This window comes from Vicugna pacos, chromosome 25 (genome assembly GCF_048564905.1).
Source record: "Vicugna pacos chromosome 25, VicPac4, whole genome shotgun sequence".
Lineage (NCBI taxonomy): Eukaryota > Metazoa > Chordata > Mammalia > Artiodactyla > Camelidae > Vicugna > Vicugna pacos.
In genome coordinates, this window is record NC_133011.1 from 38,660,071 (window position 1) to 38,684,704 (window position 24,634).

The 24,634-nt window shown below is 64.3% G+C and overlaps 1 protein-coding gene across 2 annotated transcripts in view; it reads left to right on the forward strand.

Annotated features, from left to right (window-relative positions):
• ADGRB1 (adhesion G protein-coupled receptor B1) overlaps positions 1-24,634 on the forward strand; it is a 64,789-nt gene that overhangs the window by 35,700 nt on the left and 4,455 nt on the right. For both annotated transcript variants that reach the window (XM_072949834.1, XM_072949833.1), the window contains 10 exons: positions 59-200; positions 6,233-6,336; positions 8,250-8,352; positions 8,940-9,090; positions 9,575-9,644; positions 10,991-11,057; positions 13,306-13,391; positions 18,512-18,683; positions 21,867-21,962; positions 23,488-23,527. In XM_072949834.1, the coding sequence (XP_072805935.1) occupies positions 59-200; positions 6,233-6,336; positions 8,250-8,352; positions 8,940-9,090; positions 9,575-9,644; positions 10,991-11,057; positions 13,306-13,391; positions 18,512-18,683; positions 21,867-21,962; positions 23,488-23,527 (1,031 nt within the window). The remainder of the gene's footprint in view (positions 1-58; positions 201-6,232; positions 6,337-8,249; positions 8,353-8,939; positions 9,091-9,574; positions 9,645-10,990; positions 11,058-13,305; positions 13,392-18,511; positions 18,684-21,866; positions 21,963-23,487; positions 23,528-24,634) is intronic.

Genomic DNA, 24,634 nt, shown 5'->3' on the forward strand with positions numbered 1-24,634 from the left:
GCCGGCCGCCGCTCACGCCGCCCCTGTCTCCCCTCCCCCCGCGTGTGTCCCCCCGCAGACCCTCCTCCCCCGCCCCCCCGCAGCTCGGGCCCTGGTCGTGGCGCGGCTGCCGCACGGTGCCCCTCGACGCCCTCCGGACGCGCTGCCTCTGTGACCGGCTCTCCACCTTCGCCATCTTAGCCCAGCTCAGCGCTGACGCGGTGAGACCCCGGCCGGCCGGGCGCGCGGCGGGCGGGCGGGCGGGGGGCTCCCGGGGCGGACGGTCGCCTCCCGGGCCGGCGCGGGGAGGCCCGGACGATTCCCCGGCCCGAGGGGGTCGCTCTGCCCGGCAGCCCCACGGCGGCCTGGCCGGCGGGGCCCGGACCCCTGGAGAGGGCGGGTGGGAGCTGAGTGGGTGGTGGTGTGGAGTTGGGGACCGGCCTGGGAGGAGCCAGGCTGGGGTCCCCCGGAAGTGACTGATGGGTGAGTCTCCCCCACTCTCCTTGGGGGCCTAGGACCTTGGGGGCAGCCAGCCCTCAGGGGAGCCGGGCAGACTTGGCCTCAGGCACTAGGGGGCTGGAGGAGGGCTTGGCCTGGTGCAGCCTCGTGTACCCCTTCACTTGGTGGGGGGGTCCTTCCCCCAGCGCGTGGCAAGGGTCTAGCCCACGCGGGAGAGGGAGGGGGAGGAGCTGCAACCCCTCTTGGAGTCCTTCCCCACCCATCCCAAGTAGATCCTGGTCTTTGGAGGCAGCTGTGTCCCCAGGTAGGGGTCCTGGGGTGGTAAGGGTGCTGGGCTTGGCCCAGGTCGGCTGCAGCCTTCCCCAAAAAGGCCCCATCATCTCAGGGGCCTCCTTTTTGTTCTCGTTATTCTTGTGGGGGCTGCCTGTTCCTATGGCGACGGCATCTGGGGCCAGCTTGCTGGCTGGGGCCCTGGGTGCTGGGCCCAGCCAACTGGGGCTGGCGGGAGTTCTTGCCCAGGGCCAAGCTGCACTCACCAGACCCAGGAAGGCCTCGGCCCCTGGTGGGGTCACTGGGCCCCCTGAGGAGGGAAGGGCTAGGGGTCTTTGCTCACTGAGCCCCCAACCTGGGCCTAGTGTGGAAGCATCCTCAGGCAGCAGATACGGAGCACAGACTGGGAGCGGGGTGCTACTTTGGGGGTGTTCAAGATGGCTGGCCCTCATCGGGTGGGGACGGCACAGCTCTCCCCTCACGGAACCCCAGTTTCCCTGTGGAAGATGGCTCCAGGCCTCTCTAAGAACAGTCTGCCTTTTCTCCTTTGTCCTCTGGGACGTGGGTAGGGAGGGCGATGTTGTCAGCCAGGATCCCCCAGAGGCTCAGAGCTGCACCTTAGAGGTCATTGCTACTAGACCCTTCCGTTAACAGGCAGAGAAACCGAGGCTGGGGAAGGGGCTTTGCTCAAGGTCTTGGGGTGAGTCTGCTGGACAGGGGTCTGTGTTCTTGGCCCTGATCCCAGCACACCCTCCCCATCAGGCTGTCCCTGGGACTGGAGTGTTAGTGTTGCTGGTTCTGAGGGCAGGGCCCGAAGGCAGTAGCCCAGGGCCGTGCTGGGGACTCCCTGGAAGAGGTGGCCTACTACACAGGGGGAGTGACCAGTGGAGCTGGAGCTTCCTGGGTCCCCTTTGAGACTGGAGCAAACAGGGCAGGGCCCAGGTGGCTGCTCTCCCTTGGGTGGCGGGGGGTTTTGGAGTGGGGCTCCTTCCAGCTGAGGGTCTGTCCTGTAGGAGGTCAGCACTGGTTGAGTCTTGAAACACAGGCTTGTCCCTCACACGTGGTGGCCCTAGACTGGCTTTCCATCCCCCTGAGCCTCAGTTTCTTCACCTGTAAAATGGAAGCAATCCCCCGGGCTACTCAGGGTGGCTGCTCAGGGTTGGGCAGGAGCGTGGCAGCACTGGTGCAAGTCCGGGGGTGGAGGAGCTCCATGCCGAGGGGGCCCTTCCAGGAAGAGCTGACCTGTGCTGGTGCCTGCGAGGGCGAGCGGAGGGGGGCCCTGCGCCGGGCTGGGCAGACGGAGCACGAAGCTTCGGTCTGTGAAGGATTTGAGGCTTTGTTTGTTCGGGGGGTCAGAGCTGCAGTCAGGGGCTTCTGGTGTCTGCCTGACCCGACGTGTGAGTGCACAAAGGGCGGGGCACAGGCCGGCAGGTCAGAGCACCCCGTCCACATAGCCCAGGAGATGCAGCTGAGACCAGGAGTATGGGAGCGCTCAGGGGCCACATTCACCCACTGGCCATGGGACAAAGAGCTGGCTGCCTGGCTGCTGTGAGCCTCAGTTTTCACATCTGTAGGATGGAATAGTCATCAGCTCTGCCTGATTCTGCACCCCTCTGCAGGCCCGGGTGTGAGCTCAGAGGAGTTGCTGGAGGGCAGCATGCTAGGCTTGGCCTCCTCCCTTGTGCTCACCTGCCATCAGAGCCCATCTCCGCCTTCCTCTCCTTTCCTGGTCAGCTCTGACCTCAGTGAGGGGCGACCCCAGAGGTGCTGAGTAGGGACGGGCTGAGAGCGAGAGGGACACTGCTGTCCTGCAGCCTGTCACACTGTGCTGACTCCTCTGAATGCCTGGGGCTGGGACCTCAAGGGACATGGGGTCTGATGGGGAGACAGGCCTGGGGAAGCCTGGACTGGACGGAGGGGGTCCTCTGGGGCTTGGCAACAGCCCCCCACCCTCCCAAGTATGGTTTGGGAGACGTGCACGAGGAGGAGGTTTGGGGTAGGGCCTTGAGGGGTAAGCAGGAGTTTGAAGCCTAGCTTGGTGGGGAGGAGTGATGGTCACCCCAGGGAGGCTGACAAAGGTGAGAAGCGAGTGGGAGATAGGGTGGGGCTTGGAGGGTAGTCAGGGCAGGGGCGGGTGCTACGGCCAGGCCGGGGCCGGAGAAGGCTGGAGCTTCATCCCGAGGTCAGCAGAGCCAGGCAGCTAGGAGATCAGAGAGAATGGTGGTGGGGCTGGGGTCCTGGAGGCATCCCAGCAGGAGTAAGGGCAGAGTAACCCACCCAGCAGGTGGGGTGGTGGCAGAGGTGAGCTGGGCTGGGTGTGGGGAGACAGGTGCTGCCTGCCTCCCCTTGTGGGCTGGGTATGTGCCTTGGGCATGGGGTTTGGGTCTGAGGAGGCACAGGCGGCTGGCATTCTGGGGTATGGAGTGGTTTTGGGGGACTGGAGTTCCAGAACAAGGGCCCAAGAGAGGGCAGTAGACAAGGGATGCTGTGGTCGCACCCCAGGAGCCAGGGAGGGGCTAGATCCCCAGAGGCATGAAGTGAAGGGAGATGAGACTCAGATGTCCCCGCCCCCCCAGCCCTACGTGCAGCCAGAGTCAGGTCCCGGCGGTGCCACTGCGGGGCTGTGACCGCCGGAAGGTTGAGTAACTGCTCTGAGTCACGTCTGTGAGGGGGCGATGCCGCCTGCCTCGGAGCCGTGGGGGTACCGAACCTGGTGAGGTATTTGCAGCATCGGCATAGCCTGGCATGTAGTAAACAGTCTGAAGTCACAGTTGCTGTGGCGTTGTTTCTGCAATGTGCCCGAAGCTGTGTTACTAGTGTGACCAGGGTCACGGCTCAGAGTGGGACCAGGACCAGGAATCAGCCTCCGTTGGAGTCAGGACTAGTTTTTTGTGGGTAGCTGGGAACCATGTGTGGTGTTGGAGCAGGGGCAGGTTAAAGACAGTACTTCAAGGAAGAAAATTAGTGTTTAGGACACATAAGATGTGTGAAGGTTTGGGAGAAGGTTGGAAGTAGGGAATTCATGTGGTAGAAACTGACAATAACTATTTAAAAAAGAAACCAGTAAAGCCCTGGGTGGGTGAGGTGGGAGGGACAGGTACCCTGGAGAGCCTCAAGACAAGGTGATGGGCAAAGAGGTAAGGGGCTGGTTCAGACTGAATGTTCAGTGAGGACCTCTGCGAGATGACAGCTAAGCAGAGAGAAGAGCCAGCCATATGAAGGTCAGGGGAAGAGCACTGGATGGCGGGACCGGCATGTGCAAAGGCCCTGGGGCCGTGTGGAGCTTGGCTGGAGAGCCAGTCTCTTGCAGGAGGCTGGCCTGGTTCTGCCTGCTCTCCAGGTGGGTTGGGGCCAGTCCCTCGCCCTTGAGGGCTCTAGTCCAGCCCTCTCAGCGAGAGACCTGGAGTTCCTTGACACCTCTGCCCACCATTCTGTCACCTGTCCCCTCCCCACATTGTTCAGAATGTGGGTTGTCAGAAGTGACGGATGAGCACTTCAGAGGCAGAGAGGAGGAGGGAGCAGGCGGGCAGGTGGGCTAGCTGGCAGGCATGTGGCTGCCAGGCCTAATGAGGGCAGATGGAGGCAGATGGCCACAGAGGTCAGGGCCAGAGCCAGCCACGGAGCTGGCGTGAGCCAGTTACTCGGCCACCCGTGACTTTGTGTGGCTTGCCGGGGCTCTGAGGTTACCTAGTGAAGTTCAAGGGTGCAGACCGCAGCCCAGAGCCCCCTTCCCTGAGCCCCTCCCACTCCCCACAGGGAAACACAGAAATCTGTGTTGGAGCCTCACCACGCCATGCCCCCCGGGGCCACTGAATGCCTGGGTGACCTTGGACGGCTTCCTGGATTTTCCCAGAGCCTGCCTTCCCAGTCGCTGTTCATCCAGCCAGTCACATCCGCACCGGGCCTGGCCCAAGGGGGCTCCAGACTGTGAGAACCCTGAGCTGCAGGGACAGGCAGGCGTCCCCAGTAGTGGGGAAAGGCTGGGCAGAGTGACCGCAGAGGGGCCTGGGGGCAGGAGGTGGTGCTTCCGGTGTGGGGACGGACCGGAGGGAACAGCATGCTTGCGGAGAGCGCCGCAGCTGCCTGGGTGGGTGGCGGCAGTGGTGGCCGGTGGAGCGGGCCCTGGGTGCCCTGTGCAGGAGATCTGGGACTTGGGGGTCTGAGGGAGAGAAGGCCCCGTTCCAGGGCGGGAAGGGCTGGCGTGGCCTCAGGAGCCTGTGGGCGGGAGAATCTCACTCTGCAGCATGCCGGGGTCAGCACAGGTCAGCAAGAGTTGGGACAGGGTCAGGAGGGGGTCAGCTTCAGATGAGGGAGCCTACAAGAAGCCCCTCATCACCTGGCCTTGCTTTCTCTGTCATCTCCCAGACTCACCTCCTCCCTCCCTCCTGGAGGCGGCCGACGGGGGAGGGGCTGCGGACTAGTTCTCTCCAATCCCCTGATTTGTCTTTGGGTTCTGGACACAGAGGGGCCCTGACCACTCCCCAGTGGGTACACGTCGCCCACCTGCCGTGTGCTCTGGGCACTGGAGTGTCATGTGGCTGTGGGTCACGCAGTCACATGGGGGCACACATGTGTATTCATAAGCAAGGACCAACCAGTGCTCAGCGCTGTACTGGGTGGCATGGCGGGGAGCAGTGGGATCGGTTAGCCGGCCCCAGGTCCCTCTGAGAGGGGGCGAGCTGAGATGAGAACGGCCCGAGGCCCTGCCATGTGGCATCCAGGCACTGTGTCGCAGACAGACAGAAGGGCTGAGCCGGGCCCTGGGTGGGAGCAAGGGTGGTGGTCTTACCAGCTGGCGCGGCGGGGCCCGGCTCAGTGGCCTTTGGGCATTCGGACACAGCTTGGGCCGCAGTAGGGGCAGCATGGGGGACTCTGAGAGTGGCCAGGAATGCATTTTACAAAGTCCTCCGGGCCTCTGGGTGGGGTGAGGAGTGGCGGGCAGAGAACCGAGTGAGACATGGAGGGTGGCAGAAGGGACCTGGCGGAGGGAAGGGGTGGCGGAGCACGTGGTGCGGGCTGGGGCGGAGCAGGTGTCAGGGAGGGAGCACAGGTTTGGGTGGGTGAGGCTTCAGGTGCCCGTCAGATGCAGCTGGAGCTGTGGGGGCCTTGCAGAGAGTGGGGCTCTGCCCTCGGCTGGAATGCCAGAGCCACAGGGCCTAGGAGAGCTGTGTGGGCGCTGGGGCGCTGGGCCTGGTGCTTCCGTGACCTCACCTCCCACTTGGCGTGGGGGGCCCTTCCCCGGAATTGGGAGGGGGCGTTGCCAGGCTTGGCACCCGTGCAGCCAAGGGGTAGGGAGTGCAAAGACCTCCCCCTCAGCAAGAGATGAGACCCCTCCCAAGGGACAGCCAGACCCAAGATGCGTGGGGAGGGCAGGGGCACAGAGACTTGGAGCGCTGCAGGAGGGTGGCCGAGGGATGCTGGGCAGGAGGAGGCTCGTGGCGGGTGCTGGGGGCGGAGGGGAAAGGCTCACCCTCTGCACATCTGCCCGGCTGCCTCACTCGCCTCTCTGCCCCGAACCCGCCAGAACATGGAGAAGGTGATGGTGCCGTCGGTGACGCTCATCGTGGGCTGCGGCGTGTCGTCCCTCACCCTCCTACTGCTGATCATCATCTACGTCTCCGTGTGGAGGTGCTTCCCAGCGGTGCTGCGGGTGCAGGCGGGCTGCCGCGCCAGGAGCCTGGCCATGCTGGTTCCCAGGAGAGGGTGGCCGGGGTCACCTTCTCCCCTCGAGGCTGCCGTGCGGGTCAGGGGAGGCTGAGGAGACCCAGAGCGAGAACCTTCCTTCTCTCCTTCCACGTTAGCAGCAGCCAGCACCTCCATCGTCACCACCACCACCCCTAGCTCGGCCACCCCCGACCCCTGACCCCCCTCCCTCTCCCTGACTGCTGTTCCGTGGGGGCCAGGCCTTCCTACTCCTGCCTGGTGCTGTGCCCTCGCTGCCCACACAGGTGCAGCCCCCCACCCTCTGAGCATGATTCCTGGCTGGCGTGCCCTGAGCCCGCACCCCAGCCAAGCACCCTGCGCATGACCACAGAAGCCCCAAGGCCCTGATGCCTGTGGTCTGTTTTGTTACCTGGACGGGCAAGGCCACCGCCCTCCCAGAGCCCAGGGTCAGATGTCAGGATGGGAACCTCCGCTCACTGCCGGCCCCACACTCCCCTCCCCCAGGCCACAGGCCACGGGCAGTGTGGGGACAACCCCGTCCCAGCTGGCCAGCAGCCCTGGGTGAGGGCCATGTGTGCACTGAGGGGCCTGAGCCAAGTGCGGGTAGCCACAGGTGTGCCGGTGGGCTGGTCCTGACCCCCTTCTCCCAGCGCCCCTCTTTGGGCCCCCGAGAGCAGGAATTTGGGACAGTGGGGCAGGGAGGGTCAAGCCAAGGTCACCCGTCACCCACCTGGCAGCCAACTGCCTGATTCCCATTGTGTCAGCTCCACAGCAGTGAAATGTCAGCCCGAGGCCAGCAAAGAGGGGTCGATGTGGCCAGCAGGGGAGGGGCAGCCTGTGCTCTCCAGGGCCCCCTTCTCTGTCCTCTCCAAGGGCAGAGGCACTGGGAGGGTCAGTGACCCTGAAACACCAATATGCAGCGCCCCTCCCACCAGCCGCCCCTCAGACCACCTGTCCTGAATCCCCCAGGGGACTGTTTGGCCACTGACCCAGCCCCTCCCCCAAGGGCACCAGGGTTCTGAGGTCTTGGCCCATGGTTTTCAAAGCATCTCCTTCCTGAGCTCCTGGCAATCACTGCCCTGTGAGCTGTAGTCAGGACCCTATCCTGATGGTCCCCATAAGGAACTGGAGCCCCAGAGAGGGAATCTGACCCACCCAGGGTCACATGCCACATCGGCCGCAACACGGCCTCCCGAGGTTTGATCCTAAACCCTCTGCTGGACGCCTGCCTGGGTCTCAGCTCCCGTGGGCTGTTGGGGACACTGCCCTGGGAAGCGAAGGAGCAGGCATAATGACGGATGAGACCTCCTGCATCCTGACTCGGCAATCTCAGGTGCAGCTCCCCCCACCCCTCCTCACAGGTGGAGAGACCGGGACACAGCAGGCTGAGTCCCTGCCTGGGATGGTGCCACTGGGCCGCACTGAGCCATGGCAGGCACAGGCTCTGCACCCCGCTTGGAGCCTCTCCACCTTCTTGTCTCAAAGTTAGGATCAGGCAGGGTGGGTGGGGCAGGAGGAGCCAGGGGCTGTGCCTGAGGGACAGAGGGACAGGAGAGGGTCTTGCACAGCAAAGGAGGCATTTCTAAGAACAAACCATCCCCAGGAGAGCTCCCCAGGGCTCTCCCTGGCACCTGACTAGGTGCTGGAATTTGGTATGTGGTGGTGGTGGTGGTGGTGGTGATGATGGTGGTGATGGTGGTGGTGATGATGGTGGTGGTGGTGGTCGTGGTGGTCATGGTGGTGGTGGTCATGGTGGTCATGGTGGTGGTGGCGGCAGCGGCAGTGCCTGCAGGGAGGAGATGGTGCCCATGTCTTGGTGGCCACAGCACCCCGGTTCTGTTGGGCCCTGACCGTGGGCCTCCTGCCTTCTCCCACAGGTACATCCGCTCGGAGCGGTCCGTCATCCTCATCAACTTCTGCTTGTCCATCATCTCCTCCAACGCCCTCATCCTCATCGGGCAGACCCAGACTCGCAACAAGGTGGGTAGTGGTGGTGGTGACAGTGCCCAGCAGGGGCCTGGACCCTGGGGAAGTCAGGAGGGTGCCAGAGCCATGCAGAGCCCTTTGCCGTGCTCTGGCCGTGGAAGCCACGTGGGTCTGGCCCGAGGGAGCTGTCAGCTGGCCTGGCACTTTGAGATGGGCCAGCTCAGGCGCAGGCGCTGGCCCTGGCCCACTGTCGGGCACCCAGCTGACAGCTCGTCTGTGCCTTGCCCAGTGGCCTCTGGTGACCTGCCCTCTCTGGGCCTCGGGTTCACCAGCTCCAAGCTGGTGGGCTCAAACAGGGACTTTCGGATGGGCTCCAGCGGGTTTGGTGCATGAATGAGCGGGTGAGGAGGCTGGGGAGAGGGGTGTCTGTCCCTGGCGGTTTGTGGGCAGGGTCGTGCCAGCCCCTACCAGGGCCTCCGGGTTTAGCAGCTCATCTCCAGGCAGTGGAGCAGGTCAGCCCTCCGTGGCTCCCTGCCTGGGGCTCTGCCCTGGTCACCACCATGGATGCCGGGCTTGGGCCTCTCACGGGGGCAGGTGTGGGGCCAGCGAGCCAGCGCCTGCCCGGCCTCCACTTGGCGCAGGTGGTGTGCACGCTGGTGGCCGCCTTCCTGCACTTCTTCTTCCTGTCATCCTTCTGCTGGGTGCTCACCGAGGCCTGGCAGTCCTACATGGCTGTGACCGGCCGCCTCCGGAACCGGCTCATCCGCAAGCGCTTCCTGTGCCTGGGCTGGGGTGAGCACTGCGGGGTGGGCCTCGGGGTGGGGTGCTGTCCCTGTACCCCGCTGCTGTCCCTGGCCCTCACAGCCTGCCCTCCTCCCCGAGATTCCCTGCATGCCTCCACCCGCCATGGGGTTGCCAGAGAAAATACTGGTTTCAATTTCAGTTCAGAATGACTTTGTGGTATGAGTACGTCCCAGTCAATGTTTGGGGTATACTTATGATAGAAAATGTCTTCTTTTGTGCCTGTAATTCAGATGTGACCAGACATCCTGTTTTATTTGCTGATCTGGCAGCCCTCCCCCATCCCCAGTTCTGTGGGTCCTCATCCTTGTCCCCCTCCTGTCCCCCCTCTCACAGGCTCGGTGTCACCCTCTGTTCAGAGACTTCAAAGGTGCATTCTGCCCTCCCCCCCCCAGCCTGCAGGGCTGGAAGGAGGCGGAGGCAGTCAGGGCATGGAAGGTGGGGGCACCAACGTTCTTTTCTGCTCCTCCCTTAGGGCTCCCTGCACTGGTCGTGGCCATCTCTGTGGGATTTACCAAGGCCAGAGGGTACAGCACCATGAACTAGTGAGTCAGGGCGGGGTGGGATGTGGTGGAGGCCACGTGGCTCCCCCAGACCCTCCCACCGCCCTAGAAGGTGAGGGCTGGCTGGGCCCCCATCTCACAGATGAGAAAGCCAAGGCTGGGAGAGAGGGGGGCCCCAGGAGCTGGAGGGGCCATTGGAGCCCCTCACCTCCTCTTTCCATGGCCATGGACAGGTTCATTGGCCTCTGAGAGCCTCAGTTTCCCCATCTGCGTGACAGGGTACCCACTGCCTGCACAAGTGTAGGATAGGGGGACCGTGTTGCCCCCAGGGGGGCAGGTGGGGGGCCTGTTTTCACAGATGACGTCACTGAGGCCCTGAAGGGTCGGCTGGGCCAGGTCAGGAACCTTGAGTGCCAGGCCAGGAGGCTCAGGGCTGTCCTAGAGGCCATGTGGCTTCCCAAGCCTGGGGGAGAAGAACCGAGGCCGAGGGGCTGTGGCTGTGGGGGAGCACTGGGCCGAGAAAGGCAGAAGCAGGGACTGACAGGACTGTGCAGGCCTGGCTCACCGCAGAGCCCAGGGGCACCCCCATCCTGCACTCGAATGAGGACCCAGTTACTCAAAGTCCCCTGGGAGTGAGTACTGGAAGGAAAAATGGACACCATCCCCAGAACTGAGAGGAAGGAATACCCGGCCTGCTGGAGTCAGGGGTGGACCAGAAGGAAATGGGATGTTGCAGCGGGGTTCTGAAGGATGAAGAGTTTGTATGGCAGCCAGCATAACATAGATTCCTCGGGGTGAAGGAAACAGCACGTGCAGAAAGCAGCGTGGTCCTCACTGGGCTCAAGGCTCCCGTGAGCCTCCAGGGGTGGTGTCGAGGAGATATGGGGAAGTAAGTGTGGGGCTGGTGACCGAGGGTGGGGGTGGGGAGGGCCCAGCTCAGGTATGTGAGCAGAGGCCCTGATGCCCAGCCCGTGGGCCTGTGTTGAGTGGGCAGGTGGAAATCCAGGCCAGGGACCCAGCCCCCAATTTTGGCATTATATCAAGGAAGACGGTCTGCACATGAGATTGGAGAGGCTCTATGAGGAGAGCTGGATGCCCAGGCCTGGAGGGGCGAGTCAGGGAGGGGACAGTCAGCACACCTTCATCTGGCAGCCCGGCCTGTGCTGTGTGGTCCCCTGTGCTGGGCCTGCTCCTTCATCCATGAACTTCGTCTGTAAGCTGCCTGGGGGCTCCCATGGGTTCTAAAGGGAAAGAATCCATCGTGGGAGACTCCTGGCTCCCCTCTGCCACTTCTCAGAGTCCCGCCTGCCCTCCGGGGCAGTGGCGGTGCCCGCTCGGCCTGGGTGGGGCTCACCCCTGGCCACTAACCAGCCTGTCTCCTTCCCCAGCTGCTGGCTCTCCCTGGAGGGGGGGCTGCTGTACGCCTTCGTGGGACCCGCTGCGGCCGTGGTGCTGGTATTTACCCCTACTCCGTCGTCCTGGCCTGAGCCCCTCGCCTTCCCCTGAGCTGGGCCTCTGGCTGTCCCATCAGAGTCACCTTGGTCACCAGTGGGTGGGTGGTATCCGCAGGGGTGCAGAGGCTGGGCTGGGCTGGGCAGGGCTGGGCAGGGCTGGGCTGGTGGCCCTTTATTTCTCTGAGCACAGCTTACTGTCATCGGCTATGTACCTGCCAGATATGTGCGGGTTGGATGAGTGAGTGACCTTAGGGTGGGGACAGGTGAAGAGATGGATGCCTGGGACAGCGAGGGCGAGGGTCGGCCTGGACACGGGGCTTTTCCCTCCCCCGGGACGGCCCCTCCCCCACCGGGGGGAGGAAGCACCTCCCCGTACCCGGCCCTCAGTGCTTTCCTTTCTGCTGTTTCCTCCTCTGTTTGGTGAGGGATGAGAGTCAGGGCCATGTGCTCGTAGGGTTCTTGTTCCCGGGTTAGGGATGGGCAGGGGGAGGCTGCAGGGGAGGGGTCTGCCAAGGCCATTGGCCTCCGCCGGGCCTGGCTCTGAGCCCATCTCACCCTCCCCTCCCTCCTGCCCCCAGGAAAGGGCGCCACATCCGCAGAGTCCTGCTGTCTGGGCAGGACCACACTGCCTAGTTGTCAGGCCTGAGCGAGGCCTGGGCACAGGCTGGATGTGTAAAGTAAAGTGGAGCCCAGGGCACCCGGGGGGAGGCTGTGCCTGCAGGGGAGGAAGTGGGGGAGCTGGTGGGTGGGTGGAGTTGGTGGACAGAATCTGTGGGCAGCCCCAGACCCCTCCCCACACCCCCAGCCAGAACCAGCTCCTTTATTCCTAGAAGATGGGCAGGCAGGCGGCAGGCAGGGTGCGGTGCATTTCAACGTGGGGCCTTCTAAGGGCAGGCGCCCTAGGAGGGGCAGGAGGAGGGATGTCAGAGGCAGGACCCCTTCCTCCCATGTTCTTTCCCACAATGCATCTGGAGGGCAGGGGCCCCACACTCCTGCCTGGGGCCCTTCCTGCACCAGGGGGACACGCAGGTACAGGCAGGGCACAGAGCCTACTGCAGGCAGAGTGGTGGCAACCAGCGTCCTGCCCTTCCCTGCCCCGGCCACATCAGAAAAGGAGGTCACCCAGGAAAGCCGCTTCCACCCAGTGAGCAGGAGGCAGGGCCAGGCCAGCCTCTGGGTGTGTGGCCATGAGCGCTGAGAGCTGTGGGGCCACGGGGAGTTGGCTTCCTGGGCCTCTGGGCCCAGGGTCCCCTAGATGCAGGAGTGAGGCCAGGGGTCAGTAGTCTCTCTGTAGTGTAGAAGCCCAAGGGCAGGGCATTCAGGGAAGTGAGAATGTGAGCTGGGAGCCCCTTCGCCAGCAGGAAAGGGGAGACCAGGGTCTGCAGGGCCGCAGAGGAGGTGGATGGCGGGGACACCTGAGGACAGCTCCTCTTCGTTGTAGGTGGCAAGTCAAGCAGCAGATTTGCCTTAAGCCCTAGAAGCTCCTCCTGGGGGGCAGGTGCCCGGTGGGGGGGGGGGTTCAGGGAAGACCCCTGTAGGGTGGTGGCCCTGAGTTTAGGTCTCTGAAGGGCTGCCCGGTGAAGAGAAGAGTGTGGCCCTGGGCAGCACCAGGACACGGGGTGTCCCAAGATGGCACCAGGTCGGATTCAGGTTGGGAGACAGCTCCCTGTGTGGGAGGCATCCGAGGAACAGGGCTGCGGAGAAGGGAGCGCAGGGGCAGCCTGGGCCTGGGCGGCCCTGGACTGAGGGTCACCTGAGGTCCCTTCTGTGGTCTGAGCAGGGCATGTTCGCCAGCAGTGTGGTGGGCCAGCCTGCTCGTGCACTTGGGTGTTCTAGTCGGCCCCACTCTGGGCAGGGACAGGCCCGTTCTGACCCCAACCTGACCTCTGACCTCTGGACTCTGTCCCGGAGTCCCAGCTTCACAAACTGCTGCCAACCACAGCGGGCATGGTGAGGGGCCTCTGGGCTGTTCAGTGCCGCCCACCCCGGGGACCCTTCACTTGGGAGGCTGGAGCTTCATTGCCCAGCCTGTGGTGGACAGGCAGGCAGTGGGGACCATGTGGCTCGGAGAACCCCACCCAACAGCTGGGGCTCTAGAAGGAGATAGCGGGGTAGACGAGAGTTTGGACAGAGCCGGCAGAGGACCCGCCCAGCCCAGCCCCCGAGTGGCTTTGTCTCCTCCTCGAAGCCCCACCTCCTGGCCCCTTGGGCCGGCGCCCTGCCCACACCCACCCCTCCCTGCCCCGCAGGTGAACATGGTCATCGGGATCCTGGTGTTCAACAAGCTCGTGTCCAAAGACGGCATCACGGACAAGAAGTTGAAGGAGCGGGCAGGGTAGGACCGGGACAGCCGCGGCTCTCCCTACCTTGAGTTGGAAAGACCCGAGCCCGCCACCCCTGAGCCCCTGCCCCGCCAAGCAGGTGGGGAGACTGAGGCACAGAGGGTTGTGGGGCCAGCTCCAGCCTGGCCCTGTGTCTCAGTTTCTCTGTCTGGCCCATAACAGAGCAGGGAGCCCGTAAGTTCTCAGAAATGATGAAACTGATTGCTTTCAGAGACCCTGCCCCACTGGACCCACCTGAGTGGTGGGAGGGTGCCCCTGGCCTCGCCCTTCCCCTCCATGGGGTTGGGTGACCTCAAGCCAAGATGTGGCCTGCCTGTCCTGGTGATGCCTTCAGCTTCAGGACAGTGCAGGGGCTAGGGCCCGATGTTGCTCCTGCCTGGGGAATCTGAGCTCAGAGAGGGCAGGGTATGGCCAGAGAGCACACAGCCTGCAGGTGGGTGGTCCCGAGTGGCCGCGATGCCCGGCCCCAATGGAGGGTGTGCGTGGGAGAGCGCTGCTTCTCCCGCTGTCAGGGGCCTGGGGCTCCCAGGGCACGGGAGCCCTGAGATCTCAGACGAGGGCCGCCTGTGGGCCGGGACAGGCCCCCTCTCTCCTGCCCCAGCACTCTGAGCCCTCCTCACCCGCCTCTGCCTGCCATTCTGCTCTGTCTGTCTGTCTTCCCTGGCTGGTGTCTGCTGGGGTCCCCCCCCCTGCTCTGCCTCCCCCCGCGCCAGTCCTGCTCGGTCTCTGTCTCTCTTTCTCTCTGTGTCCCTCCCCCTCCCCCTCTTCCTGCTCTTGCTTCTCACCATGAACGAAAGCTCCAGGAAACCTTCCCCTTGGATCCCTGGTGGGTTCTGTCCTGGCTAGAAACTTGCTTTGGGGGAGGCATGTGACCCTGGAGAGCCCACAGTGGCTGGCAGCCTGGCCTGGCCATCTGTGGGCCTGGGTCCCCTGCGCCCTGGGCCTGTTCTCTGAGTCTGTGAAGTGGGGATTGGCAGGCCTCGCCCCAGCCAGTGCCAGAACACACTGTCACCCACACTGTCCCAGAGTAGTGTGTCACACACCAAGGAGTGCACGTGTGGTCGAGGCAGCAGGGAGGCGCGGTGCACCCACCTGGCTGTCCCTGTCTTGTCTGCTTCCTGTGGTGACCCCTGAGGCAGGGTCTGAGGCAGGGGCGTGGCTGGCAGAGCAGAGCCGGAGCTGGGCAGGTGCGGGCCGGAGCCCAGCAGGGCGGGGCGGCCGCCTGCTTCGAGGGGCCCACCCCTGAGCGCAGCAGTGCCACCACTGAGAAGCATACCCCGGACTCAGCCGTGTGACTGCACACAGCCTTGCGCGCGCGCGCGCACACACACGCAGTGGCGGGAGGCCCCAGCCCAGGTAGCTGGCAGATGCCCCCACTGACCGTCGGGCGAAGCCCTCACTCCGTGGCTGGGGCAGTGCGTGGTGAGACCAGACGTGGGGGAACCAGAGGGAAGAGACAGTGGCCTCATCCATGTGTCTTGCTGCTTCGTGTGAATGTGGGCAGATAGCACGGCCCTCAGCTGAGCGTGGAAGCACTCGGGGACCGGCCCTGCCCTCCCCTCAGGCCAGCCGCATCCAGCCCGGAGACCCGCCCCGGCTCTACCCCCAGGCCCTGGGTGCGGCAGGTGGAAAGGGGCCTGAGGACCCTGAGCCCCACCAGCAGCCCCTCAGGACCCGGGCCTCCCATCAGCGCCCCCACCCCTGGAGCCTGACCGCACCTGCCCTCCCCCTCGGACCCCACCCCGCCCGGGGAGGCTCGGGCTGGACCCTCCGGTTGGTTTTGCTGTCACCCGTCCTCCCCACCCTCCCCACACCGGTTTCTGCCAGAACAATTTTGCTTTTGTTTCAGTCTTTTGATTTCGCTTGCAGTCAGCTGCCCCCGGCCCGCCTCGGGCGCGCCCTCACACGTGCCGAGCGTGCAGTCGTCTCTGCGGCCGACGCCACCTCCGAAGCCGCCAGTAACGCCATGTTAGTGCCTCTCCCCACCCGCCCGCCCACCCGCCCGCCGGGCTCTGCTCTCCTGAGTTACATTTTGTTTGTTTTAAGCTTTTTCTTTCATTTCCGTCACCTTCGCCATCCACTCTGGGGTCCTAGACAGCCCCTGCCCGGCCTCCCCAAGCTCTGGCCACCTCGCTTCCTGTCCTGCCCCCTCCCCGGCCAGGCTCCCCACCCGTGCTCCAGGCCTCGGGCTGTGGGCGTGTGTGGCTGCAAGAACACGGTCAGCTGGTGGCCGTGGTCAGTGGTTGTGCTGGGGTCACAACGCTCTGAGTGTACAAGTGTGTGCGTGTGTCAGGACCATGAGTATGAGCGCAGGAGGCTGGGGAGTGTGTGCTGCTCATGACTGGACGTGAGTGTGAGAGAGGCAGGCCATGTGCTCAGGGCAGTGGCTCATTTGCTGACCCTGGGCTGCCACCAGGGGGCTGGGAGCAGGGCAGGGACAGCGCAGCTGGGGCCCAGGATGGGTGCTAAATCCCGAGGGACCTCGGCTCAGCTGACCTGAGTGTCCGTTGTCTTGTCCCGAGACACATGGGTCCCCCTCCTGTGTTTATGTCCCGATCTGGGCCCCAGGCCAGGACTTCAGAGGCCCCATGTAGAGGGTCCTCCTGGCCGTGGGGAGCGCGTGGGCAGAGGCGGACTTGCTTCCTGGGCAGAAATTTGTCCAGTGAACCCAGAAACCTCTGGGGAGAGGGTGAGCTGCTCCTTCAGTGCAGGGTCCGTGGGCCAGACGCCCCCGGGTCTCAGCTCAGCCCTTTCTTTGTTTCACAGGCAGGCTCTGTTGGGTGCACGCATGGCCTCACCTTGATGGGGGGTGCCAAGCCGAGAGCCTTGCGGGAACGTTACCTGTGAGGTCACACAGAAAGTTAGTCAGTGGCCCTGCCCCCGTCCCCATCCACACTCAAAGCCCCTCCCCCGGGGGCATCTGCTTTTCCAAAGGGGGCGGTTGGGGCAGCTGCCTCTGGCCTGTACCCCCCGCCCCCTAGCCTCCTCTCCTTCGGACAGTCATGCCTGGACCTGCACGGAGGTCCTTCCACGGGGCCCTCTGCAGAAATGTTTCAGAAGCTGCAGAGGCTGGGCTGCAGGAATTCGAGTAATTTAAGCGTCCCCAAGCCCCGGCCTTCTGCCAGCCGGCTGCAGCATCAGGCTGTAAATGCCAGGCCTCAGGCCCGAGGGAGAATGACTCACGGCAGGATGAGAAGTTTCGGTGGGGAGGCTCTGCCCCCTCCTGCTCAGAACATGGGTTGGTGGGGGCTGTGTCTGGGGATCCGGCTAGAGAAGACCTGCTTCAGACAGGAGAGACTACAGGGCCCCACCCATCACAGCGGGGAGACTGAGCCCCAGGCTGGGAGGGGACCACCATCGTGGGAGTATGAAGTTCTTGCGTGCCCCCCTCTTCCAGGCCCTTTGCCAGGCACAGGCATTACTGCTGCTGAGGGAAGGCAGCCTGCAGGGGCAGGCGCCCAGCCCCGGGGGCCTCTGCCTCGCCCGCTTGCCCGCAGTGCCAAGGGGCAGTGGGGCAAGGCTGGGGGGGCCCTGGGTGTGGAGGCGACGGGGTGGGGGGTGGTCCGTGAGCCCCTGTTCTGGACCCTTTGCTAAGCCCAGGGGAAGAGGGGTGGGCGCTTCAGGGCGACTCTTGGCTCTGGCCTGAGCCGCCAGGAAGGGGACCTGGGAGCCGTCCCCTGGCCTGGGCAAGGTCTTGGGTGGGAGCAGAATTAGAGGCTCCATCCTGGAGGAGACACAGGCTGGGGCTGGGATGGGGGACCTGGGTCCTAGAGAGGTCCTAGAGACAGGCTGAGGAGGAGATGGAGGAGGCAGGTGTGGCCTCTGTGCCAGGCCACGGAGAGCTGTCTAAGAGATGAGGACAGAGCTGTCTCTGCGGGGCTGGGCCCCTTACAGGTCGTCCACCGCGTGGGTGAAGTGGCTTCAGTGGGTGAGCCAGGCTGAAGGGAGTGGAGGAGCAAAGTGGGGTGAGCTCTGGCCCCCTGGCCAAGGCCCCGCTGTCTCCCTCCGGCCCTGGTGCCCTGCCCCACCTGCTCCCGCCTCTCCTTTCGACTCGGGTGACCAGTCAGGGAGGAGGGGAGCAGGGTACTAGTGCGTGGGGCAGGAAGCCCAGCAGCCTCCGGGGCCCTGCAGGCAGTCCCCGGCCCAGGGGCGGAGCTCGCCCTGGCTGCGGTCCTCGGGCCACGGTGGCCCTAAAAGTGGTGTAGTGTGTGGGGGTGGTCAGTCACATTTCCCAACACCTATCTCACTCCAGGCATCCTGCTGGCACTTTTTCTGCTGCCACAACAGCCTCTTGCTGTGGCATAGTGTCCCCACTGGGGATGGGGCGACAGGCTCACAGTGACCATACATGTAGCCTGTGGTGGTGCAGGGAGGGGCTGGGCTGCAGGGGGTGATGCCTGCCTCAGGGGTGCTCCTGGAGGACTCCCTGGAGGAGGGGGCGAGGGCTGCAGGCCGGAGGTAGCTCGTCCCCTGGGGAGAGCAGAGCAGGGCCCACCAGGAGGAAGAAGCACCTATCGTCTGTTCCTGTCTGTCTGTCTGTCTCCTCCCCTCACAGACCTCCTTACCTCTCCTGAAGAGTTCTCTGGTTCCCCACCTCCCTCTTTCTCTCTTTCTCTCTGTCCAGAGCTCAGAGGCCTGGTCAAACGCCCTCCCTGTGGCCATCTTGCAGTTCGAGCCCTGGACCCCTGGCTGGGGGCCTGAGGGACCTGGGAGGAGGGGCCTCCTCCCCAGCAGCCGTCCCTCTCCCTCCAGTGCGCCCCCCCTCCCCGGGGCCTCCTGGACAGCCAGGAACCTGCGTCTTCCAGAGACGTCCCGCCCTGACTGCTGCCCGGCCCCTCGGGACCGCCCTCCTGAGTCCCCGTTGCCCTGGAAGCCCTTGGGCTGGGGGTGTTGCTGGCCGAGCTCCGCGCCCCAGGAGAGGAGGCAGCAGGGCCGGGCAGGAGAGGTCTCTCAGAGGATGCGGCCCAGGGTCGGCGGGCCCAGGCTCCCCAGGTGGGATGGACAGGCGGCCAGGCCCCAGCCCCGGGGAGGGAGACGGGCTGAGGCCAGGCCCCGGCCCGGGCAGCAGGGCCTGGGACTGCGCTGACGCCGCCGCCCGCCGCGCTGTCCGCAGGGCCTCTCTGTGGAGCTCCTGCGTGGTGCTGCCGCTGCTGGCGCTCACCTGGATGTCGGCCGTGCTCGCTGTCACCGACCGCCGCTCCGCCCTCTTCCAGATCCTCTTCGCCGTCTTCGACTCACTGGAGGGCTTCGTCATCGTGATGGTGCACTGCATCCTGCGGAGAGAGGTGGGCCCCGGGTGGGCAGCTGGGCGGGCGCCGACCCTCACCGGGGCCCTCCGTCAGGGCCGGGGCCTGCAGTGTGCTCGGGCCGCGGGCGCTCAGCCTGCTCCAGGCGCCGAGACACCGCCTCCCCACGTGCCCTTGGTGGGCAGGTTCTGGGATGAGGCCAGGAAGTGGGGAAGGGTGGCCTCTTTGCCCTGGACGCCTCTATGAGTCTGGACTTGTGTCCAGCACACAGCAAGGGCTGTTGAGAACAGTCAGCTCTTCCCAGATGCATCCTGGTGCCCCATGCTGGCTCGGACCCGGGTCGGGGTGGGCCCGTGCCTCCAGGGCCCACGGGAAGGAGAGTCACTGGAGGTAGTGACGTGGCTGCATGGCAGCCGAGACTCCCGTTGTGGCACTTTCTGGACTTCTCCAAAGGTACAAGAGCAGGGTTTTTGCCAGATTGTCCCAACTGCCCCCTGGCTGGTAGCAGTGGTACAGGGGATGCGCTCCTGGCTTAGGGGGTGGAAATGGGAAAAACGTGCATCTGGACATAGGCAGACAGGCGCCCACTTTGAGGTTGTGTGGGGAGTGGCGAAGGGACCTGAGGGGCACGAGGCTGCAGCCTCCTTTGGCACCGGGACATCCCTGGGGCTGAAGGGGCAGAGTGGGTAGGCAGGTGTGGCGTCACCTCCACTCCCCCGGTACCTCCTGGAAAGAGGGCAGAGAGGATTTTAAAGCAGAGCAGTTCAAAAGGATGGAATGGGAGAGGAGGCAGCAGCAACAGAACCTGGGCGTTTGGAGGCAGAAGGACGCGTGGGCATGAACTGGGCCCACCAGGAAGCTTCTGGAAGTGGGGTCAGTGGGGCCCTGGACACCGGGGGCGGGGTCTGCAGTGGACGATCCGTCACCTGTCTGCTTTGGCAGTGCTGCCCACCCACCCTCCGCCACCTGGAGCACCCCCATCCAGGGGGCTGCACAGCTGAAGATGGGGGTGCCCCACTGGGAACAGCTGAGGCCCCCCAGCTTATACCTGGGGGAGATGTGAACACCCCTCTCCAGGGGCTCCAACCACAGGAAAGAGGAGGGTGAAGACTTAACGTTTCTGGTGTGGAAACAGCCCCCCACGGCCTGCAAACCAGAGCAGTCCAGTCGGTCCCGAGCGACCGCTCAAGCCCTAAGGACCTGGGGACAGTTTCCGCCAGAAGAGCCACAGGTCCACCAGCAGTGAAGCCACAGTGACAGCCCAGGAAGAGGCAGCTTTGCAGACCCCACATCGACACCCCGGAAGGAAAGCTGCGCTCCCTGGGCCCCCAGCGTACTTGCGTTAGAGATTCTCACGACAGCCCCACAGAGTAGCTGCTGCTTGCTCCCTGCTCCAGGCCAGCACAGAGCCAGACACCAAGGGGGTGTGACCCAGGCTCCTGGCCCTGGGCTGCCTGGCTTTTGTGAAGCGAGCATCGACTAGGACAAAGGAATGTCCTGAGAACAAAACAGAGAGGCTGTAGACACCAGAGGGGAAGCTGCAGGGCTCGGTGGGCGGGAAAACAGAGGCTGTGTCCCTGAAGGGCCAGAAGGCGGACCCTGGAAAACAGTTAGCAAGTGGGCTCTGACGGACCCCTTACTGAGAACAGGAGGCGCAGGGTGCGGGCAGGGATGGCAGGAAGGTCTGGGACACCACTCTACCGGAGCCAGGCGCCCTGAGGGCCCGCTCTTTCAGGAAACTAGAATGTGGGGTTAGACCCAGATCCCACGCACGTCCTTGGTGGCCAGGCCAGGCAGTCTCCGTCTGCCTCCCTCCATGAGCCCCGGGGTCCCACATGTGGGGTCCGGGCTGCAGGGGCCCTGCCACCGGGGGCAGGTCACGGCCGGGGGTGCTGTGCATGTGGAAGACGGGCCGGGGGGGCAGAGGCCAGGCCTTGGGCATGGACCACTCCAGCGGGTGGACGAGCAGGGTCTTCCTCTGTGCCGGTGTGGAGAGCGGAGTGGGTGAGGCAGGCCCCAACGGCCGTCCTGAAGAAGGGAACCCAAGGCATCTGGGAGTCCCAGCTCCTGTGCCGATGGAGAATGTACTTTCGTGTCTGCCGTCTCCTGGACCGTGGCCTGCCTCTGATGGGCACGCAGTAGGGCTTAGCAAACGTTTGCCGCCCGGGTCAGCAAGCGCAAGGGTGGAGGGAAGGTGCACCTGCAGGGGGAGGCCCAGGGGGCTGCCTGGTGTCAGTGGCTCTGAGGCCAGCAAGACCCTGACCTGCCTCTGCCCGGCTGTGTGGCCGTGGTGCACTGGACTTGGGCAGCCCCTCACAGCAGCACAAGCTCTGTGGCCAGGGTGGGTGGGGATGGGTCCATGCCCTCCTCCCAGCTCTCCCCGCCTCTGCTCGGGACACCTCCAGGAAGCCCTCTGTGCTTGTGCAGCCTGCACCACCGTTAACTTCCTTTGCTCGTCCTGGCCTGGAGGTGTCTGTTCCACGAGAACGGCACTCCGCTCACTGCTGCCCCCAGTGCCCAGCGCGTGGAGGTGCCAGCCAGGCTCCTCGCTCGCACTGACCAGCAGCGCCTCTGGACCAGTGGGTCCCCCCATCCTCCAGCACCTCCTCCTGTCTCCCGGAGCCATCCTCACCGTCCCTCCGCCGGGTCCGAGGCCGTGGTGGTCCAGTTCCCCTCAGCCGAACACGCTGCTCTCAGTAATGTGACACGGCACCCCGTCCCCCACCCAGGGGCCTCCCGGACACTCGGGCAGGGCCTCTTTGAAGGGAGTGAGGGCCTGACCCCAGCTTGCTCTGGGAATTCGAGGACATGGAGGTTGTGGCTCAGGACAAGTCTGGGCACCAAGTGACCCTTCTTAGCCTGACAGTGGGTTCTTACCGACAGATTCTAGCCAGGAGGGCCTGCAGCCTGTTCTCAGGGGCCCAGAGCGCCATGTTTTTACGTTTTCACCCCTAAAAGGCCATAGAGAGAATCTCGGGGTTCAGAGGGCCGGCTGCTGGCGAGGCCCCCTCCCCCAGGTCGCTGTCCCTTCTCCACCCCGCAGACAAGCCTGTGCCCTTGGGAGCAGGGCCCCAGCTGCTGCAGGCCCCTCCCCACCGCTCGGGGCCTGTGTGGGTCCGGGCGGGGCGTCCCTCACTGGGAGGCCGCTCTCGGCCTCGCCTTTCTGGCGGCACGACCGCGGGTGCTGGCTGGCCGCTGACCGCCTGTGCTCTCCCTCCCCAGGTCCAGGACGCTGTGAAGTGCCGCGTGGTGGATCGCCAGGAGGAGGGCAACGGGGACTCGGGGGGCTCCTTCCAGAACGGCCACGCCCAGCTCATGGTAGGGCTCGGGGCTGGGGCACAGGCTGCCCGCACTTGGCGCCCACACTGGTCGTCTCCACTAGGCCCCAGCAGCCCACTCGGAGGACCTCTGAGCCCCCTTTGAGGTTGGGAAAACTGAGGCCCGCTGAGGTGAAATCCTCACTCCAGGGTTTGGGGATGGGCAGGGTCAAACTGACCAGAAGTCTGGGTAGGGCTAGTGTCCCCCCCAAGCCCACCTCCTAGTACCAGCAGTGCCCTTTGGCCAGACCCCATTCCCTGGCTGGCTGATCCTCATCCTGGCACCTTCCGCACCTCTCTTTGCCCTCGAGCTCAGCCAGGAACGGAACTTGGCTCACTCGCCCTCCCCCTGGGACCAACCCCCCACCCCACCTTGGCCTTGTCCTCAACCAGCTCCTCTCAGGATCTGACTGCCTGGTCCTCTGGCATTATGCACACCATTCAGCCCCAAACACTGCACACCTCTGTCTGCTCCTGCTGCCACCTTGCAAGTGGCACCTCCTCCAAGGAGCCCTCCCTGACCCCCATCAGGCTGCCTTGCCTGTTCGGGCTCTGGTAGTGTCCTTGGTGAATTCTCCCTGCTGTCACTTGGTGCCTGCTGCCCGCTGGGTGCCCCTGGCAGGCAGGAGGTGCTCATTCAGTCTTTGGTGAGCCTGGCCACTTCACGGTGGTTGTGAGGGTCACAGACAGGGCCTCAGCAGAAGCAGGGGTGAGGCAGGGGCCCACAGTGGGAGGAAGCCACTCCTTGACACTTCTTCTGGCCTGATCTCTGATCCCTAGGGGAAGACTGTGTAGACTTCTTGCCAAGCTGATCTCTGCATTTGCCGGGAAGGAACTTCCAGGCTTGATTAAGGGCCTGGCCATCCCCTGGGGCCCCATAGTCCCTGGGGAAGGCCACAGCCCACCCTCGGGTGGCCTGAGCCGGGTTCTCCAACAGGCTGAGCTACCCGAGGACAGGGCCAAAGCCACCCTCCCGCCTCCCCCAGCTCCTAGCCTAGGACGGGGCGGGTGCTGCGGCAGAGACCACGGCCACTGCTCCAGGGGCAGCTGGTCCTGCCCTGGCACCAGACATCTGCCTCCCAACCCCGCTCTGCTCTCCTGGGCCAGCTGGCCTCCATTTCCTGGTCCCCTGGGCTGTGGTGAGGACTAAAGAGGTGACATGGGGCAGGCCCCCACTCCGGCACATCAGCGGTGGCGGCCTGGGCAGCGGGGGGCTCAGGTGTGAGGCCCTCCGTGTGTCCTCTCCTGTTGGAGGGACGGAGCAGGGGGGTTCTGGTACTGGGGGCCCAGGAGGCCGGGGTTGGGGGAACTGAGTCCAGAGGGACCAAGAGCGTGAGTGAGCTGTGGCTGATCTGCAGACGCCTTGGAGGAAGAAGGTACTCACGTGTGCATACGCACACCAACACACACGCCAGCACGCACACGGGAGCAGCTCCAGCACAGCCCCTTCCTCCCGGCGCTCAGGCAGCAGCCTGGCCCCGCCCACCCGCCCTTGGGCCCTCACTCTGCCCCTCCTCTCTCTGCAGACTGACTTTGAGAAGGACGTGGATCTGGCCTGTAGATCAGGTGAGCGCCTGACAGGTGAGAGCGACAGGTGGCCCTCGCCTGGGCCCACTTCCTTTTCTTTTTTCCGTGCATCTGCCCGCTCATTCGTCTGTCCTCATCCCACCCGCACACCATGAGGCTTGACCACAGGCCCTGGCCTGCGCTGGCCACCTCCATGCCTCCCATCCCCCACCCACTCCCTCAAGGCTGCCGGCAGGGTCTGCGGGGCATAAGCAGAAGCCTCCAGAAACCTGTCCTTGGGCTCAGTACCCAGCAGGTGCTGGTGGAGCTTTTAGCACTGGAGGGAACCGTGCGGGCCTCCGCTGCCCCGGCCCTGGCCCACTTCTCTCCCTCAGCACACGCCCAGTCCTCTGCATCCATGCATCTTTCTGATCTCTGCCCTCCATCCTTCTTGTAGGGGCCATGAGGCTGGGCCAGCTCAGGGAGACCCACTCCCGCCACCCTGCCTGCCCTCCCTCAAGGGCCCACGTTGTGTGTTGCCTTCATTTTTTCACTATTGGTCCAGCCGTGGAGTAGGGCCTGGTCGGGCTTTCAGACTTGGGGGACATTAGTGGGAGCAGGAGGAAAATGGTGAAAAGAACCAACTGTTGAGCCCTGGGTTAGCAGTGAGCTTCCTGGAAGCAAGTGCAAAAAGGGAACCAATTGCCCAGTAAAAGGAAGCTGTTCAAATGTCGTTGCTGAGAGCCAGGTGTTTGGGGCCAGTGGTAAGCAGTGGCTCTCTGGGCTGTGGAGGACCAACTAGTCTTGCTCCCTCTGGTCTGTAGATATTTGAGGAGCATCTTCTCTAGAGATAGCCATGCAGAGGGAATGGGAGAGCCCCAAGTCAGGAGTGTCAGCTGCTGCTGGGTAGACCCCAGGAGGGCTTCCTGAAGGGGGCAACCTCTGGGTTGGGCTAGACTGGAGGTGAACAGAGCAACCTTCCTGCCCTGTCTTAGCCTCATGTGCTCTAGCCAACCACTGGAGAGATGATTCCAAGACTTCAGGGCTTTTGGGCACTTGAGCTTAGCCCTATTTGTGTGGTGCTGGCCTCTCTGAGCCCGAAGTTCCTTCCTCAAAAAAAAAAGGAAAAAAAAAAAGCAGGGGTTCTGTGTGAACACATCAGCTCAT